At 55.4% G+C, this 17837-nt stretch overlaps 4 protein-coding genes across 4 annotated transcripts in view; all 4 read left to right on the top strand.

Annotated features, from left to right (window-relative positions):
- Positions 1–526: 526 nt before the first annotated feature.
- On the top strand, positions 527–4446 carry GUITHDRAFT_160098 (hypothetical protein; the record flags this gene model as incomplete). Its single annotated transcript, XM_005824642.1, has 29 exons — positions 527–565; positions 627–730; positions 775–917; positions 964–1066; positions 1114–1200; positions 1255–1324; positions 1370–1420; positions 1466–1523; positions 1596–1675; positions 1717–1764; positions 1815–1844; positions 1886–1938; positions 1998–2046; positions 2092–2175; positions 2234–2301; positions 2344–2416; positions 2467–2501; positions 2594–2672; positions 2718–2756; positions 2895–2944; positions 3001–3062; positions 3136–3209; positions 3303–3397; positions 3445–3472; positions 3931–3975; positions 4020–4073; positions 4128–4166; positions 4217–4273; positions 4390–4446. 29 exons carry the CDS (start codon positions 527–529, stop codon positions 4444–4446), a joined length of 1854 nt encoding a protein of 617 aa, XP_005824699.1.
- A 3577-nt stretch (positions 4447–8023) lies between these two features.
- On the top strand, positions 8024–11519 carry GUITHDRAFT_165425 (hypothetical protein; the record flags this gene model as incomplete). Its single annotated transcript, XM_005824641.1, has 11 exons — positions 8024–8164; positions 8412–8493; positions 8543–8621; positions 8667–9121; positions 9241–9302; positions 9337–9411; positions 9455–9767; positions 9915–10407; positions 10448–10807; positions 11008–11411; positions 11457–11519. Exons 1-11 carry the CDS (start codon positions 8145–8147, stop codon positions 11517–11519), a joined length of 2406 nt encoding a protein of 801 aa, XP_005824698.1. The 5' UTR covers positions 8024–8144.
- A 2733-nt stretch (positions 11520–14252) lies between these two features.
- GUITHDRAFT_154909 (hypothetical protein) lies at positions 14253–15163 on the top strand. Its single transcript, XM_005824640.1, has one exon. It carries the CDS (start codon positions 14335–14337, stop codon positions 15070–15072), a length of 738 nt encoding a protein of 245 aa, XP_005824697.1. The 5' UTR covers positions 14253–14334; the 3' UTR covers positions 15073–15163.
- A 1941-nt stretch (positions 15164–17104) lies between these two features.
- GUITHDRAFT_97194 (translation initiation factor 2, beta subunit) overlaps positions 17105–17837 on the top strand; it is a 2142-nt gene continuing 1409 nt past the window's right edge. Inside the window, exon 1 of the mRNA XM_005824639.1 lies at positions 17105–17126. The gene's annotated coding sequence lies outside the window, so the exon portion shown is untranslated. The remainder of the gene's footprint in view (positions 17127–17837) is intronic.

The raw sequence follows: 17837 nt of genomic DNA, 5'->3' as shown, positions 1-17837 counted from the left end.
AGGACAGACAGGGCGATAGAGAGAGAGAGAGCTGAGGAGATTGGACATGTAAGGCGGTGCAGGGCTGGGTATAACATAACAGGGAATTGGGGGGGGGGGTAGGAGGCGGGGGAGGCAGGAGGGTAGTACAGGCGAGGAAAAGGAAGAAAGAAGGATGGGGTATATTTTTTAGGTGTACTTCAGGCTTGTGTTTGACACATATCAGAGCTGAAGATGGTTAAGACGAGGACAGATATATAGTTCAAAATGTTTGAGAAGCCTGTTTCCTGTTGATCAATTGACGATGCAATTTAAACAATTTGCAATAGTAGGTTGCTCATGCATCGATGTGTTCTATCTTGTTCTCTCGTGTTTGGTCTTTCATTGACAGGTCTTGCTCAATCAGGTCGGAGTTGGAAGGGGGGCTAGGTTGCACGTCTGGTTTCTCAAGATGGAGAAGCAAAAGAAAGTAGTGGACAGGTTGATGACCAAAGGAGAGCCGACTCAGGCTGCCAACGATCGCTCCAACATGCGTGGATTCCATTCCATGGCGCGAGTGAAGAACAAGCAGCCTGCGCCTGTCCAGGTGACAAGACGATCCTAAGCTTCTCGCTGCCTCGCTGTCTTAGTGATCCGTTGGCTGTCAGATCACTGCCGAACAAATCCTCAGAGAGGCGAAAGAAAGACAAGAGGAAGACCCGAAACCTCCCAAGCAGAAGATCACTGACCCCGATGAGCTCGCAGACTATCGGTGGGTCCCTGAGCCGTGCTTCTGCTCCTCACTGCTGTTGTCAGGCAACGCAAGAGGAAGGAGTTTGAAGATGGCATCCGCCGCAACCGCAACGCGATCCCTCTTTGGGTCAAGTATGCCATGTGGGAGGAAACGCAACTTGAGTTCGACAGGGCGAGAAGTGTGTGGGAGCGAGCGTTGGAAATAGGTGAGATCGGAGCTCTGCCGTCTTGTTGTCTGATTCTGGTGCACAGACTCACGGAATGTCACTATCTGGTTGAAATATGCGGAGATGGAGATGAGACATCGAAACATCAACAGAGCTCGCAACATCTGGGACCGAGCTGTGGCTATCCTGTGATCCTTAGCTTACTGAGATGCTGGTTTTGATCTTTTCCTTGCAGTCCGAGAGTGGATCAGTTCTGGTACAAGTATGCATACATGGAAGAGATGCTTGGAAACGTGGCTGGAGCGCGGCAGATCTTCGACCGGTTGTCTCAGCAGGAGCTTGCGTGCCTCGACGCTCTCCTGACTCGGCACGGCAGGTGGATGCAGTGGGTGCCGGAGGACAACGCGTGGACCTCATACATCAAGATGGAGTTGAGATACCGCGAGGTTGCGATGAAAGCTTGAGGATGGAGAAAGTGAGACGCGATGCAGGTGGAGAGAGCTCGCGAGATCTTCGAACGATTCATCTCTGTGGCCCCTAAGGTCGGTCGTCGTGTTTTGTCTTGACTGCATTCAGTTGATTACCAGGTGAGCACCTGGATGAAGTACGCCAAGTTCGAGACAAAGCATGGAACCATCCCTCAAGGCAAGAAGCCTTCCCTCTAATTCCCCATCTCCTCACCCTCTCTCGCTCCTTCCCTCCCTGATGGTTGAGCAGCGCGAAATGTCTACGAGAGAGCCATCGAAGACCTCGGCGAGTTTGCCTACGAGCCTGAGCTGCTGCTCGCATTCGCCAAGGCAAGTGATGCGTGTGAAGTTCCGGCCTGAGGCAGGAGCAGTTTGAAGAGCAGGTGAAGGAATCAGAGAGGGCGAGGGCGATCTACAAGGTGACCCGGCAGTCTTCACCTCCTTCTGTCTCACTCGTCCACGTCTGCAGTTTGCGTTGGACAACATCCCGAAGAGCAAAGTGACCTCCTGGTTTCCATCGCACGCGCTGAAGTCCCACAGGCGAATGAGTTGTACCAAGCGTTTGTCGCATTCGAGAAGCAGCATGGCGACAGGTGACGAGGATGAGGATGAGGATGAGGAGGGTGGCAGGAGGGTCACGGGGAGACGATAGGGAAGGGATCGAAGACGTCATCGTGTCCAAGCGACGCTTCCAGTACGAGGTCGCCGGTTTCTGGTTGGTTTGCTGGCGCTGAGATGAGGAGCAGGAGGAGGTGAAGGAGCATCCCTATAACTACGACGCTTGGTTCGACTACGTGAGGCTCGAGGAGGCCAATGGAGACGCGGAGAAGGTGAGAGGAGCGATGGAGGTCAAGGCGAAGCCGCTTGAGAAGCTCAAACGCCTGCAAGGTGCGGGAAGTATATGAGCGAGCGATCGCTCAGAAACCTCCATCCATGGAGAAGCGAGCATGGAGAAGGTAGTTGCCCGAGCGGGTGGAAGGAGGTGATGGCGGGGGCAGGTACGTCTACCTCTGGATCTACTACGCTGTCTTCGAGGAAGTCTCGCTCAAGGACGTCGAGCGAGCGCGACTGGTCGAGCGAGTCCTCGTGCTGACCCCACGAACCTGACGAGAGCGATGCAGGTGTACCGGGAGGCACTCAAAGTGATACCTCATAGGTTGACCCCTCCTTCCCCCTCCTCCCCCACCCCTCCTCCTTGCACCCCCTCACTTTTGCTCTCTCCCTCCTCCCCCCTCACTCTCTTCCCAGCACCTTCACATTCGCCAAGCTCTGGGTCATGGCCGCTCAACTCGAAATCCGGCAGAAGGACTTGGCGGCCGCACGAAAGGTTGAGGAGGTTGAGGAAGCGAGGGAGAAGTGATGGAGATTGCAGGTGTTGGGCCGAGCGATCGGAACTGCACCGAAGGAAAAGGTAAGGAGGAGGAGGGAAGTGAAAAGAAAGAGACAAGGGAGGAGGAGGGAAGTGAAAAGAAAGCGACAAGGGAGGAGGAGGGAAGTGACAAGAAAGGGACAAGGGAGGAGGAGGAGGATCTGACGAGCTTCGGTCAAGATCTTCAAGAGCTACATAGAGATGGAGCTTCAGCTTGGCAACATCGACAGGTTCGCCTGCCCTCCTCTCGCCATGTGCCCCCTGGCGCCTCCTGATCGTCCGCCAGGGTCCGCATGATCTACGAGAAGCAGCTCGAGTGCTTCCCTGCCAACTGTCGGGCATGGACTGGTGCTCTCCCTTCACTTCCTTCCCCTCTTCCCTCCTCCTCCTTTCCGCCTGCTCCTCATGGTTGTGTCCACAGCGTTTGGAGAGCTCGAGCAATCGCTTGGGGAGTTGGATAGAGCTCGTGCAATCTTCGAGCTGGGCATTTCTCAGGTCTATTCGGCTCCTGCTGCTGCTCCTCCTGCTTTTGCTCCTCCTCCTCCTCCTCCTTCTTTGCCTCTCGCTCTCCGTCATATCAGGTTGCAGTCGCTGCTGGACATGCCAGAGGTGCTGTGGAAGGCCTACATCGATTTTGAAGTCTCGGAAGGAGAGACACAGAGGGCGCGGGCCTTGTACAGCAGGTCCCCTCACCCACCTCCCTCCCTGTACGTAGCTGAGCAAGTTGCAGACTCCTGGAGAGAACCTCGCATGTCAAGGTCTTCATCAGCGCCGCTCAGTTTGAGAGCTCCGCGGGCGAAGCTGATCGAGCTCGCGCTCTCTACAAGAAAGGCGACAGGTCCTCGCCTCCTCACCGTCCCCTCTGCCCCGCCCTCCATCCCTACCTCCCCGCCCTCCATCCCTACCTCCCCGCCCTCCATCCCTACCTCCCCGCCCTCCATCCCTACCTCCCCGCCCTCCATCCCTACCTCCCCTGCTCAACTGCCCTCCCTCCCTCCCTCCAGGCTCCTCTTCCTCTCTGCCCCTCCACCTCCTCCTTTTGTTCGATCTGACCATGGCAAAGTGCCCTGCAAGCGTCGGACCATCCTACCGCCAAGGTCAGCAGCTCGAGAAGGAGAGAGGGGAAATCGGGAGGAGGACGAGGGGAGGGGGGGTGAGGAGGAGAGCAAGAGGAGGAGGAGGAGGAGGAGGAGGAGGAAGCTGATACGGCTGGCAGGAGGAGCGCGTGCTACTTTTGGACTCTTGGCTGGCGATGGAGGAGGTAAAAGCTCAAGCCGAAGTCAAGCCCAGCTGAATGACTGGCAGGGCCTCGGAGAGGCTGGCGATCCTGAAAGCGTCCGGGCAAAGCAACCGAAGCAGGTGGGAAGGGGAAGAGGAGAAGAGGGAGGGGAGGTGTATCTGACGCAGGTGCAGATCAAGAAGAAGCGACCGATCCAGAACGAGGAGGGGCAGGTGAGAGAGAGGAGGGAGGGGAGGGAGGGGAGTGACTCGAGGCTGCTCAGACGACAGGCTGGGAGGAGTACTTCGACTACATCTTCCCGGACGAGCAGAAGCCGCAGGTAAGCAGGCTGAGGAGGGAGCGAGGGAGGGAGCGAGGGAGAGAGGGAGGGAGGGAGCGAGGGAGAGCGGGAGAGAGGGAGCGAAGGGCTTGATTTGACTGGATGTCACGTTGCAGGCTCTCAAGATCCTCGAGATGGCGCACAAGTGGAAAAAGCAGAAGACAGACGAATAGACTTGAGAAGCGGGAGGAGGAGAGGGAGGAGGAGAGGGAGGAGGAGGAGGAGGAAGGAGAGTGGGAGGGCTGTAAAAGGGTCCGCCACTGTTCGAGTGATTCAATTGAAGTTTCATTTTCTCTCTCGCTGGGTCAGGCTCGGCACTTGCGGAAGATGAGGAGGAGGAAGACGGAGGAGAAGAGAAGCGTCACCTGCGAAGGACGAGAAGCTGATGAGAAACGAGAGAAGAGAGAGGAAGGAGGAGGAGGAATGGCTACCAGGTGATGTGCTGCTCTTCTTGTGGAGAAGTTGCAGAGATCTCCCGAGCATTCCTTACACTCGATGAGCTGCGCGAGATCGGTTAGCGACACTCTCCCTCCTCCTGATCCCCGTCCTCCTACCAGCTCCTCCTCTGACGCTACCACTAGCTCCTTCTCTATCCGCTACCACTAGCTCCTTCTCTATCCGCTACCATCAGCTCCTCCAGGGCCTCACTCACGTCGAATCGCTCCTCTGACTTGAAGTAGCAGTCAGCAGTACAGCCTGACGTCACCAGCTGTGAGGAGAAGACAAGAGGGTCGAGGGAGGAGGAAGTTTGAGATTACTGCTTGCAGCGGTGCCCAAGCACTGACTGGGAAGACAGGAACTCTTGACCTGGAAAGAAAGTGAGGGAGGGAGGAGGGAGGGAGGGAGACGAGAAGCTGCGAGGAACAAGGACGACAACGGAGGGCAAACGAAAGGAAACTGGGGAAGCGGAGCGTACCAACGAAAGAAGAGGTGGAAGAGGAAGAGGAAGAGGAAGGAGGGGAAGGAAGGGTGGAGGAGGACGAACTCGTCACGTACGGAGGTGGCGAAGGAGCATTTCCCGCAAGCTTTGTCGATAGTCCAGTAAGCAACTGACCCCTTGACGTAACGTGTCGTGACCTGCGACCTCTTTCACCTGCTGCTGCTGCTGCTGCTGCTGCTGCTGCTGCTGCTGCTGCTGCTGCGGCTCGGCCATATCCTCCTTTCCCTCCTTTCTTCCCTTTCACAACATCCTCGCGGTCTTCATCTTCCGTCCCCGCCTTCTCCTGCCACTCTCCTTCTCTCTCTTCCTCCCTTACCGTTGTCCGGCATGCATCGATGGTTCGATCGCACAGATCATAATCAAGACCCTGCCAGGTTGTGAGCCTCCTCACCCCCTCCGATACCTCCTGCCCCTCCTTCCCTTCCCCCTCCCTCTTCCTTGACTTGCTGCTGCCTCTGCTCCCTCCTCCTCCTCGTCACCTCCTTGCAATATGAGTTGCTGTCGCGAAGGGCGAGAGTGGAGGAGTCGAACTGAAAGAAGAGGAACACAAGTCGCGGTGAGGTTGAGCAAGAGATGTTAGCGAAGATAGAGCCTAAGCCTGGAGAAAGGGGAAGGAAGGGAAGGGAGGGAGGGACGGGAGGGAAGACAAGAGAGGAGAGGAGAGGAGAGTGAAGAAGAGTTTACCTGACAGGGAAGCACGCCAGTATCCGGGCAACCCGATGAGATGCGATAGTCAGAGCACAGGACGCCACTGCCTATGCCCATGCATCTGTCGCGAGTATGAGAGGAAACAAGGAAAGGATGACAGGTAAGGGGAAGAAGAAGATGGAGGGGAGATGATGCTTGAGGAAAAGGCTGAAAGAGAAGGAGGAGAAGGAGGGAAACAAGGATGAAAGATGAGGATGAAGCAGGAGGAGAGAGACGAGAGGATGTCTCAACCTGTTGCTCCATGTGTATGCGAAAAAGCCACTAAGATCAAGTGAGAGTCAACCGATTCAATCGAGAGGAGAGCGGAACGAAGAGAGGAAAAGAGAGGAGATGAGGGTAGGGCAGGGTAGGAGGATACAGCGAACTGCAGGAGGGCCAGTTCTTGACGTCGTAGGAGCTGAGCATACATCTGATTGCTTGCGAGGGCTGCGGGAGGGTGAGGGGGCGCGAGGGAAGGTGAACGATTCACCGTCAACCCAGAGACGAGGAGGAGGAGTAGAGGGAGGACGGGGCGACGCGTTTTCATGGCGTCGGATGCCTCCATCGACATCTCAAGTTGTCATTTGACCCCTGCCCTACTCTAGTGATATGCGCGTCATGAGTCAGAGATGCTACCAGGATCCTCGTTTGCGCTCCTCCTCCTCCTCGCGAACTCCTCTTCTTTGCTACTCTTCGTATACTCGCCTGCCTGTCTGTTCTGATCCCGCAAACACCTCAAGCTTCGGAGCCCTCTGCTTGTTGGCATATGCCTGCCCTGCACTGCTCTTACCTCAGGCCTGCCCTGCTCTGTCATGTCATGTCCTGTCCTGTCCTCGCCCGTGCTCTCCTCTCCGCCCATTCCCTCTCGTCTCTCATCTCTCGTCTCTCGTCTCTCATCTCTCGTCTCTCGTCTCTCGTCTCTCGTCTCTCGTCTCTCGTTTCGTCACGTCATGTCACGTCACGTCACGTCTTGTCTCGTCTCGTCACTCCTCTCCTCTCCTCTCCTCTCCTCTCCGCCCATTCCCTCTCGTCTCTCGTCTCGTCTCGTCTCGTCTCGTCTCGTCTCGTCTCGTCTCGTCTCGTCTCGTCTCGTCTCGTCACTCCTCTCCTCTCCTCTCCGCTCATTCCCTCTCGTCTCTCGTCTCGTCTCGTCTCGTCTCGTCTCGTCTCCTCTCGTCTCCTCTCCCTTCGTTGTCGCTCCCTCTCTTCACTTTTGACCTTCAGAGGTCACCAATGGGATATGAGGGTGATGAAAATAGGCTCTCCGACACCTGGTGATCGGACGGTGGCCCGGAGCCGTCACTGTCGCGGCCGCGGAGACGGTCCGGCGACTCGAGTCCGCCGCGGCCCGGCCGGGCCCGGCCCCCAGCGAGCCATCTGAGAACTCAACCTTTCAAGTTTAGGGAAGAGGTCTCAGTAGAACGCCGCGTAAGCCTCCCTCCAAGTTACGGTTCCGAACGGTTCAACCGGTTGTGTCTAACTTGCCAGCCTTGACCGTGAACCCGGTCCCGGACTGACCGGACGGTTGCCCACGGCCCGGTCCCGGGGGGCCGGGTACGGCCGTAATACCCGTGTAGTGACGGTGCTGGACTCGGGGCCGGGACTCCGGCGAGTCCGAGTCCGTCGGACTCCCGCGGGCCCGCGGGCCCGGCCCGGACACCATCCGACCCGACCCGGCATGACATGGCACTGACTCAGTGAGCGGCTAGGAGATGACTCAGAGTCCATTCAATGTGAGGGTGGGTAGTCAATCAGAGGGGTAGGGGGTACCTAAAAAATTATTGAAACGTAGGGTATATGAGGGTACTGGTTGTTGTGGGGGGGGTGATGGATTTTCAGAATTGGTTAGCGAGCATGGCGTGATGTCGAGGACGGAGGGAGAGACGCGAAGGATGAGAGGAGGAGGAGGAGGAGGAGGAGGAGGAGGAGTTAGGAGAGGAGAAGGACGACCCGCAGACGTTCTCCTCTTCCTCAGACTCCTCATGGCCCTCGGTGTCCTCATGCTCTACCTAAACTTGCAGGTCTCGCTCCGTCATACCTCGAGGTCTTCAAGATGATCGCTTGCCCGTCTGACGGCCTGACAGTTCGCCGGATGGCGCGAACAAGAAATTCGTGAGAGACGCGGAATTAAATCATCGCAAGCTCGGCCTGGATGCCTTCCTTTCTTCACAGAACAACGTGATAGACGACCTTTTGTTGCCTTTCCGAAACGACCAGGCCAAGACTCTCTGTGAGCTCTGGGCGATGGCTTACCACCGGATGAGGTTCAGACTATATCAGCAATTTCATCATCCTCCTCCTCCTCCTCTCCCTCCTCCTCCTCCTCCTCCTCCTCCTCCTCCTCCTCCTCCTCCTCCTGACATCATGATCTCCATCTCCACCTCCATCTCCATCTCCGTCTTCATTTCGATCTCCAGCACATGCTGATGCTCGTCGCCTTTCTCCTGTTATCTATCCTGCATCTTCCCTCCCCCTATTCTTGCTCCATCAGCGCGTAAATCTGAGTGCAAGGGCCACGGAGCACGACAAGTTCATGCCGAGGTCCATAGCAGGCGAGTGGAAGAAGCTCGGATGCGACAAGAAGCTGAAGGAGGTGAGCTCCTTGGGCTGCTCGACGGCTCTCACGAGTGTTTGACGGGAAGGGATCGTGGGGGAGCGAGGAGGAGGAGGAAGATAAGCTGAAGAAGAAGAAGGCGAAGCTCTCGCGTCTGGCACATGGGGGTCAGATGATGTCGGTCGCTTCCGTTGCCTGACAGTCTCGCTCAGATCAGTCCGCTGCCATGCTCACTCGCTACCCCAAGCTCTACGGCAAGCAAGCAGAGGAGCTTGTCGCGTCCAACTGGGATGACTTCGCCAACGGGTCGCTGGCAGCAGGAGCTGAATACCGTCCGCTGCCTCCTGACCTGATTATCAAAGTCCTCACCTTCGCTCGCCCCTCCTCTCTCCTCCGCCTCCTCCGCTCCCTCGACCTCGCCAACTACTCGCCAGACCGTGCAGACCTCGAGATCTGGATAGATGGGCCGAGCGGGGGGAGCAGAGACGAGGAGAGGAAGAAGACTCTGCAGGTGGCAGAGGAGTTCAGTTGGCGACACGGCAAGAAGACGCTTGAAGTCAGGGACAAGAACGTCGGGCTGGTGGGTCAGTGGCTGGGCTGCTGGCAACCCGAGGAAGGAGCGCGTCTTTTTGAGAGCATAGTTGTGATCTTCGAAGATGACATGGAGGTCAGCCATCTTCCTCTCTCACCTCCTCTGTTCTCACCTCCTCTCATCGTCTTCCTCCACCGCCTACTCCTGCCCCTGCTTAGTCGTCAACAGCGGAAGCTGCCGCTTACTTGTCCCAGGTTTCTCCTGTCTACTGGCGATGGCTCAAGAGCATGTGGCCGAGATACAGGCGCGCACTGGCGTGAGGAGGAGGAGGAGCTGTAACCTTGTAGCAGGAGAAGGCAGGATCTCATAGGCATCTCCTTGCAGACGCAGCATCTTGTAGCCTCGGACGGACGAGACAACTTGAGGTAGCGGGAGCTGCTGACGGCGGTGGGTTAACGTCGAGGACAGGATCGACAACGAGTACGAGCCCTTCCTCTACAAGGTCCCCGGCTCGTGGGGTTTCTCTCCGCATCCTCGAACGTGGCGGCTGTTCTTGCGATGGCAGCAGGCGAAGTCGGCGACAGGGTACGAGCCGGACGACCTCAAGTTCAGGGGAGGTGACGTCATCACATCCAAGTGGTGGAAAGACATCAAGAGGAGCGGGAAATCTCCGCGTATGTGGACCGCCTGGTGCATGCGGTTCATGGAGGATGAGGGGCTTTTCGGCATGTACCCCAACCTGCCCGGTCGAAGAGCCTTCACTGCGACGTGGAGCGAGCCGGTGCTGACCTCCTCCTCCTCCCTCCTCTCACTCCCGCATCCGTCCCCTTCCTCCCGCTCGTTCATCCACCTCCTGCTCTCTGCCTCTTCCTCGTCCTCGTCCTCACCTTCTTGCCGCCTCTCTTCTCCTTACACATCATGCATGTAGGGGGAGCATGATGCCGGGCACATGGGAGGACGCCTCTCGGGCCCCCTCCAGCGAGTCTGGGATGCAACGTGTGAGAAGTTCCCTGAGAGCCCCTGGAGGATCGACTTTGACGGCTCGCGCATCACCTCCCCGCCGCCTCCTCTCCGTCCCCGCCAGTGCGACCTGAGAGGGGTCAACGTGATCTTCGACGGCTACATCTACCACCTCACCAACGGGCGGCTGGACGGAGGAGTAGCGAAGATGTGGCACGAGATCGTTCCCTTCATGATCAAGGCCGTCACTCAGCATGGCGGCGACTTCACGCACTGCGCCTACTCGGACCACGTCCTCTTCTCGGGGGTGAAGAATCTCAACTGCCACTCGCTGCAGCGGGTGAAGGAGCTGCCGGGGGAGCACAAGGTTCTGTTTAGCTCCTACTACCAGGGCTCTCCCGACGCATGTTTCATCCACATGGTCTACGATCACATCCCCGAGCGCACCGGCATGGATGCAGGTGAGCCTCCCCTCCTCCTCCTCGCGTGACGTGGCGGCAGGTCCTGGCTCCGAGTACTGGCCGAGGATCGACAACCTCCGACACGCAGGCGGCTTCCTCTCCATCTCCAAGAGCACGACCGACGACCTCTGCGAGCTTTACGGCATGTGCGAGAGGAAACTCGTGGCCACCTCCGACAACCGTGCGGCCCCGATCTTCAAGCCGGCGAGCAAGGAGGAGGAGGAAGACTTTCGGGCGAGGTACGACCTGAGGAAGCCCTACATCCTCATCGTTGGGAAGCGATACGGATACAAGAACTACGACGTGTTCTGGGAGGGGCTCGAGGCGATGCCGCAGAGCTTTCGCTCCAAGTACATGGTCTTGCTGGTGGGACTACCAGAGGAGAAAGACCATGGCATCGGTGAGCTCTTCTTTTCGCTCCTCTTTGCCTCCCCCCCTGTCCTCCTCTTCGTCTTGTTCCTCCTCATTCTCGATCTTTACCACCACCATCATTCTGCTCCTCCAGCTCTTTCTCTAGCTCCTTTTCATACTCCTGCTCCTTCCTGCTCGCTCCTGTCCCCTGCCTGTATGTCTCCTCTAGTTTCTCAACCAGATCGGCAGAGGTCAAGGACGTCAAGATGATCCCCGAGAAGGACATGCCCACCCTCTACTCCGCCAGCGCTGTCTTCGTCTACACCTCCAGCTACGAGGGCTTCGGCATGCCTCCTGTCGAGGCTGCCGCGTGCGGAGCTCAGCTGATCCTCGGGCCCTTCCATCGCCACAGGATGCACCAAGTCTTCGGGGACCTCGCGCAGTACGCGGAGACCTCGGAGGAGATGGTTGCAGCCCTCACCAACATCGACACCGGCCGCGTGCCCGCTAGCTCAGCCCTCGTAGACCGGGCGAAGCTGTACGGGACGGACCCGCGCCATGGCTGGAACGAGGTAGCCAAGGACTACCTCGAGTACATGATCCACGGGCCCTTCCGCACCCACACGCTCGGAGGAAGAAACTGCCAGCCGCTGGTGCTGCGAGCATGACTTAGTGCCGAGCTAACGAGCATGCCGCAGGTGCTCGACCCGGACGACTGTCGCTTCGAGACGACACCGCATGGCCTCAAGCTCGCGTCCTAGTCCGGGCACTGAGCAGCCTCCGAGTCCTCAGACGCTCGGGCCGAGCCGGGCCTCGGATCATCGGATCTTCCTCTCTGCTGCCGCCGCAGTGCTTGCAGTGTGCCGCCCCCTGAGGCTCCGAGCCGCCAGGTCCGGTCACCTAGTATCCGGGCCGGCCATTATTGTCAAAAACATGTCACATGCTGAAGTCCGTCAAGTACTACCGGACTCAGTTGCGAGCCGATTATTGAGTCTAGGTAGGGCCGTTGATGCAACTCCGGGCATGACAGGTAGCCTTTACTTGGTTTTGGCGGGATGAAAATAGTTTGTGGGTCTTGATTTTCGCGGTAGTTTGAAACTTGTCTGAAAGTATTTCCGAATGCTCTCAACACTACCCGGTCTCAGTTTTTCCCATCATGTACCCACCTAAACCTTGAATGTCTCCACCCCAAGACAACGGGTCACCTAAGACTTTACTTCTTGCTCGGAACACGGCATGTACGGTACTACTGATCAACTCCCGGCCGGGAGTCCAGTCACAGAGTCTCAGGCTGTTTTGTTGCACACTGGGAGGCCAGGTGGCATGGCCTCCCAGTGTGCAACACTGGGAGGCCACTGTCCGACAGACAATGCCACTGTCAGTGGCAGACAATTATTCATCATACCTGGCACTGTCCCCGGGCCCGGGCCCGGGGGCAGGCCCCGGATGATCGGATGCCGTGTACCCGTGGGGGGCTTACAAGGTAAACAGAAGGGGTGCGTCTTGTGGAGTACGACCCGTTGGAAGCAGCTTGCTACCAGTAAGGGAATACTATCGGAAAGGTAACTGCCAGCCGACCGTGCCAGTGAGGTAAGCCACCGTGGAACTTGGCCCGCCGGAAGGCGAAGTTTTCTGAGTCCTGAGCACTCCAAGAAAGCGCAGAGAAGAGCGTGTCAGAGCTCATAGGAACCGAGCCCGAGTCAGACAAAGGCCTATCAGGATGAAAGGACAGTTGGCTGTCTCGTACTCGTGTTCGAAGCTGACTTCTCCTGGATGACCCAGGATACTCTACTCCAGTGTGAAGCTGCTGAAAGGACCCCTGTGGAGGCCTTTGTTGCAGCACTGAACCGTGTACCCGTGGGGGGCTTACAAGGTGAACAGAAGGGGTGCGTCTTGTGGAGTACGACCCGTTGGAAGCAGCTTGCTACCATGCAAGGACGGGGTTCTCTTCCCTGCGAGAGAGCATGGTATCCTCTCGAAGGTCAGAAGGGATGCTTGTCAACTTCCAAGAACAGGACACCCCTCCTTTCTGTAGCCAAGAGACGGCACCCCTGGCTCATTCCTCGAAGCTATAAAAGGATGAAATTCGTCAGAGCTAGGTGGTCCTCTTCCCCTTTCGTGTGTGTGTCACGATTGTTGAGACGTCTTTGTGTGTATCGTCTTGTCTTGTTTTGTGTGTGTGTGTGAAAGAAATAAAAGAGAGTTAGATCTCCTTCTGTTTCACCGCTTTCCCTCTTAGTAGAGAAATCCAACGTGAGTTCTTATTGAACTGCGCTTGAAGGTCCACTCGAGAATCTTCGAGGTGTGACAATGAGGAGAGAAAGGAAAGAGACTCAGAGAGAGATGAGAAACTAAGGAGAAACTTTGAGAGAAAGGAGAGAGAGAGAGAGAGAGAGAGAGCCTTGACTCGGAAACTAGAGGTTCAGACCCCCGGCTCACGAGTCGTGACTGACTTGAAATATGCCCGCCGGGCCGAGGGCCTCCGGCCCGGAGAGACCGGCGGTTACAGCGAGAGGACCGTTACGTTACGTTACTCATCAACCAGGGTGCACTTGAGTAAAATGTAGAATTGATAGGCGCTGGGGTCAGGGGTGATGACATGGGAAATGGGGGGTAGGGGTGGGTTTCGGACCTTTATCGCTTTCGTGCAATCAGGATACTTATATGGGTGGGGGTACCCAGGAGCCATTTTTAGTGGGTGGGGTGTATTAGATGAGGCTATAGGTAGACAGGGGTACAATGTGGAAATAAAAAAGATGGAGGGGTGGAGGTCAGAGGTTTTGGAGGGGTCATCTGGGGCTTTTAACTCCTCAGCAAGGCAAGGGGCAGAAAGCAATATCGAAGGGGGTGCCAGAATAGTTTTCAATTTCAAGTTTTGTGATCAATAGTTCAATTTTATATATATTATTTTTCATTTCTATCTTGAAATTACCTCAACAATTGCTCCACGATGAAATTGATCGGATGTGCCCTCCTTTTCGTTTCCCTCCCCCCTCCCAATCACCTCGTCCTCTTCGACTCTCCACTCCCGCATCCTGCTCTGCTTCCCGCCCTCTTCGCCTCAGCTCTCTCTCTCTCTCTCTCTCTGCTCTCTCTCTCCTCCTATGATCTGCCTGCTTCCTGTTCCGTCCCCTCGTCTCTGTTGCTCTTCCCTTCAAACCCCATTTTTATCTCGGTGATTCTTGCAAGCCGTCTCACTCCTTGCTTCACTCTGAGATCTCATAACATAGCTGTTTCTCGATAGATTTGAGCTTTGTCCGAATATTCGGCCCCTTTGAATGCGATTCTGTCTTGTGTCTCCTTAGCCAAGCAGGTGGGAGATTGAAAATTTTCTATACGTCAAGGATCGAGTAGTCAGATGCACAGCGCTTGCTCAGTTCTGGATTCGTTTCCTTGTTTCCTGGTTTTGTACATAGTTTGTGCATAGTGCGAAGGTGTAGTGCATCGAATTGTCCGCCTGTTGAGTTCATCTTTTGTTTTAACGTGTTGTGCAGGATCTTTTCGAGGTTGGAAACAAATCCCTAACGAACACTTTTTCGCGTCTGATAGTCTCAAGGGCCATACCAGGCAATCATCATGGGCTGCGGAGCATCTTCAGCCGATACCACTCGTACCAATGACCCGACATGGAAGGGTCAGGTCAAGGGAGAAACCATCATTGCAGGGGATCCCCTGGAAAGCCTCCACATTATCACTCTGATTTCTTCTGCGGAAGCAAAGGAGATCTCCGACAAAGATTGCAATGAGATCTGCAGCATCCTAGCCAGCGAGACGGGACTACCTCCAGGCAACTTCAAGATCCTACAGAATTGTGTCATCATGAACCACCTTCACGTGAGCATCGCAATCAACACGTCGAACTGGTTATCTGTCTACCCTAAGATCGAACGGAAGGTGCAAGAGGAACAAGGCCCCTTCCGCAAGTACAGCATAGAAGCTTGCGCGACGGGGTCTACAAAGGCTGTGAAAATTCCAAACAAAGAAGAAGAGACGACGAAAAGAGGAGATGAGAATGACGATTCCGTCGAAGACCTCAGGGAGAAGATCCAGGAGTACCAAGACATGGTGCAAGACCTTCGCTTTGATCTCGAGCAAGCCAAAAGAGCGTCCATGGCTTACATTCAGGTGGTGGAAGAAGAGAAGGAGGAATTCAAGGACAACAATGCAGATTTAGCGTTCGAGCTGCGACAGGCGAAGGCTGCAGCTCAGCATTACTCAGACATGCTTCTTCAGGAGAATGCTCAACTAAAACACGAGCTGGAAGAGCTCAAGAAGTCCAGCAGTCAAGCCAGTATGCCGGTTGGAGATTCGTGAAGTTAATTGAAAGATAAGATTGTGAATATGTTGGTTGAGAGGAGAAAGACATTAGTGTAAATCGAAATAAAAAGTGTCTGATTTTATCATCTACATCTTTCCGTGTATCTGATAGCATGGTGAATCGCAATATTCCTCCTGCTGCTCCACCCCATTTTGTATCTTTGTATCTCACTGACCACTCTTGCTTGTGCTCTCTTCAACCCATCACCTTGTCTGCTCGTGAAAACCTCTTGCAGTCAAGAGCTTGTCAGTCACAGGATCGCCACAACGTGCAGCATGCTGACCTATCTCTCTCTTCCCCCTCCTCCCAACATCTCCGTCTCCCCGTCATCTTGTTGGGATGTTTAGAGGGTCCCCGAGGGGACCTACCCCACCCATATACTCAGCAGCACCATGTAAAGTTGTACCCCTACCCCGTAAAAGACTGATTTGTACCCCACAGCTTGACGATACAATCTTCAAAACAAGGTCCACTACCCCCTCTTAATCCGCACCACCCCAAGAGGGTATAACTATTGCGAGACAGACGGCAGCGCGACTTGCTCCTGCTCCTGCTCCTGCTCCTGCTCCTGCTCCTGCTCCTGCTCCTGCTCTTCCCCACAGCTTCCTCCCTCCATCTTGTCTTTGGCATCGACTTTCTTGGCTAACGCCTCTTCATCGTGCTCTGTCGATGTGCAGAACTGTCGCGATCAGCAATCTCCTACTATCATGGATTCTTCCTATTCTTGTGTAGAGACATCTTGCCTCAAGTCTCTTCTTAACGTCATTACCTGTCGAAACTTCTTTGCTTCTTCTCAGTTTCGATTGCAAAGATTTCGAGCAATTTCCTTCGCCCTCAGAACACGATTCTTGTTCCTGCTTACACTTGTTCCAGTCCTCGTCCTCGGCAACATTCCTCCGCAGGACATGAGAAACATGGTTCGCTGCTATGGCGGCATGCTGGTGAACTCACCGAGCTACGAGACCATCAGCGCGAGTCTCGACTTCCATCTCTCGCGCAAGGAGCGGACCCGACATGAAGGCGGCAAGAACAGCACAGTGACATTGAAGCTCACGACTCAAGCTACTGATGACGCTAAATGATCTTGCTGCCTTAGTCAAAGTGAAGCAGGCTATCTTGCTAATGAAGTATTTGAGCAACCTTTCCTTGCAGATGGCCATGTAAGCGTGTCCAGCAGTGGACTCATACATGCTCTTCATGTCACCACATCCTTCCTATCATCGCCTCCTACATGAACATCTCTTCACAATCATCAACTATCTGCTCAGTTTCCAGCTCAGCAACCATCACTCCTCCATTCTCTTTCGCGCCAACAAAACCTTCCCGCAAACAGGCTGACTCTCGTCCTCCTCCTCATCATTCATGTGAACAAAAACATGATGTACTCCTGCTGTCACTCAACGTTCGGTCCTACTGTCTCGATAGTTCTCCTCCTTTCTTCTGCACACCGATCTTGATCAGCTTGTCTGCACCTGCTGTTCTTTCTGGACTCAAGTTCCCTCCTCCTCAGCATCTCCCTCGTTTGAATGAATTCAATGGACACACATTTCAAGTCCTGACTCTCCCCTCCCTCCTCTGTGCCTCTCTTTCTCTCTTCCTCTCGCTCTCTTCGCTCCCCCTCGCTCGCTCGCTCTCTTCGCTCCCCCTCGCTCGCTCGCTCCCTCGCTCCCTCCCTCCCTCGCTCCCTCCCTCCCTCGCTCGCTCCCTCGCTCGCTCCCTCGCTCCCTCGCTCCCTCGCTCCCTCGCTCCCTCGCTCCCTCGCTCCCTCTCTCCCTCCCTCCCTCGCTCCCTCCCTCCCTCTCTCCCTCCCTCTCTCCCTCCCTCCCTCTCGCTACCTCGCCATCGCTGTTTGGATGATTCAGGGATTGCGATTTCATCTCGATTTAGATGGGGTGGGTACCAGGTAGGGTCTGCGTAACAATGGGGGGTTCTATTCCCAGGACAAAGAGCAAAATAAGGGGTGGGGGTAATCAAATTTCATGAGTCACTCTGGGTGGGTGGTAGCATAGGTGACACGAGCGCAACCATGGCAGAAGACGAAGTGGATCAGGTGAAGAGGAGGAGGAGGAGGAGATGCACTATCATCACCATCAAGAGGATCGGAGGCAGAATCAAGAGAAGCAGCAGCAACAGGACGGTAGAGGGTGACGAGAGGAGGAGCGGGAGAGGGAGAGGGATAGGGAGAGGGAGAGGTGTAACGACGGGCCGACGGCATGGCACAGTCGCACCTCTCGTCTACATCCGCTCCTCTATGGACCTCGGGAGCGATGTAATTCAAGGTCCCCCCTTGGTGAATTGTCTGAAGATACGCTCCTTGCTTGTCCCTTGCCAAACCAAAGTCGCAAACCTGAGGAAGCACAAGAAGAATCAGCGACCACAATGAGTTGAGCGCCGACCACATCTTGACTACGTACCTTGACGATCTCATCGTCCTGACACAACAGAAGATTTTCTGGTTTGACATCTCTGTGTACTACTGGAGGGTTCTGCCGCCGACATGTTTCAATGACAGCATATTCACAGTGACCATATCAGTTACCTGGGAATGTAAGTACAGAAGGCCATTCATGGCTCCGAGAGCTATATCAAGTCGTTTGATCAGGTTGGCATCTTTGCCTTGATTGCGCAAGAAATGCCTCAGATCGTAGTCCATGAGCTGCAAAATTCCATCATTCATGAATCATCAAGATTGATGCAGGTAAAGCAGCAAGAGAAGACTCCAAAATGATACAAAGATCCATATCAGCGACGAAGGGGAATA

The sequence above is a fragment of the Guillardia theta genome, assembly GCF_000315625.1.
Source record: "Guillardia theta CCMP2712 unplaced genomic scaffold GUITHscaffold_92, whole genome shotgun sequence".
Classification (NCBI taxonomy): Eukaryota; class Cryptophyceae; order Pyrenomonadales; family Geminigeraceae; genus Guillardia; species Guillardia theta.
Note: the sequence above shows the minus strand (reverse complement) of the source record. Positions and strands in the feature narration are given on the sequence as shown.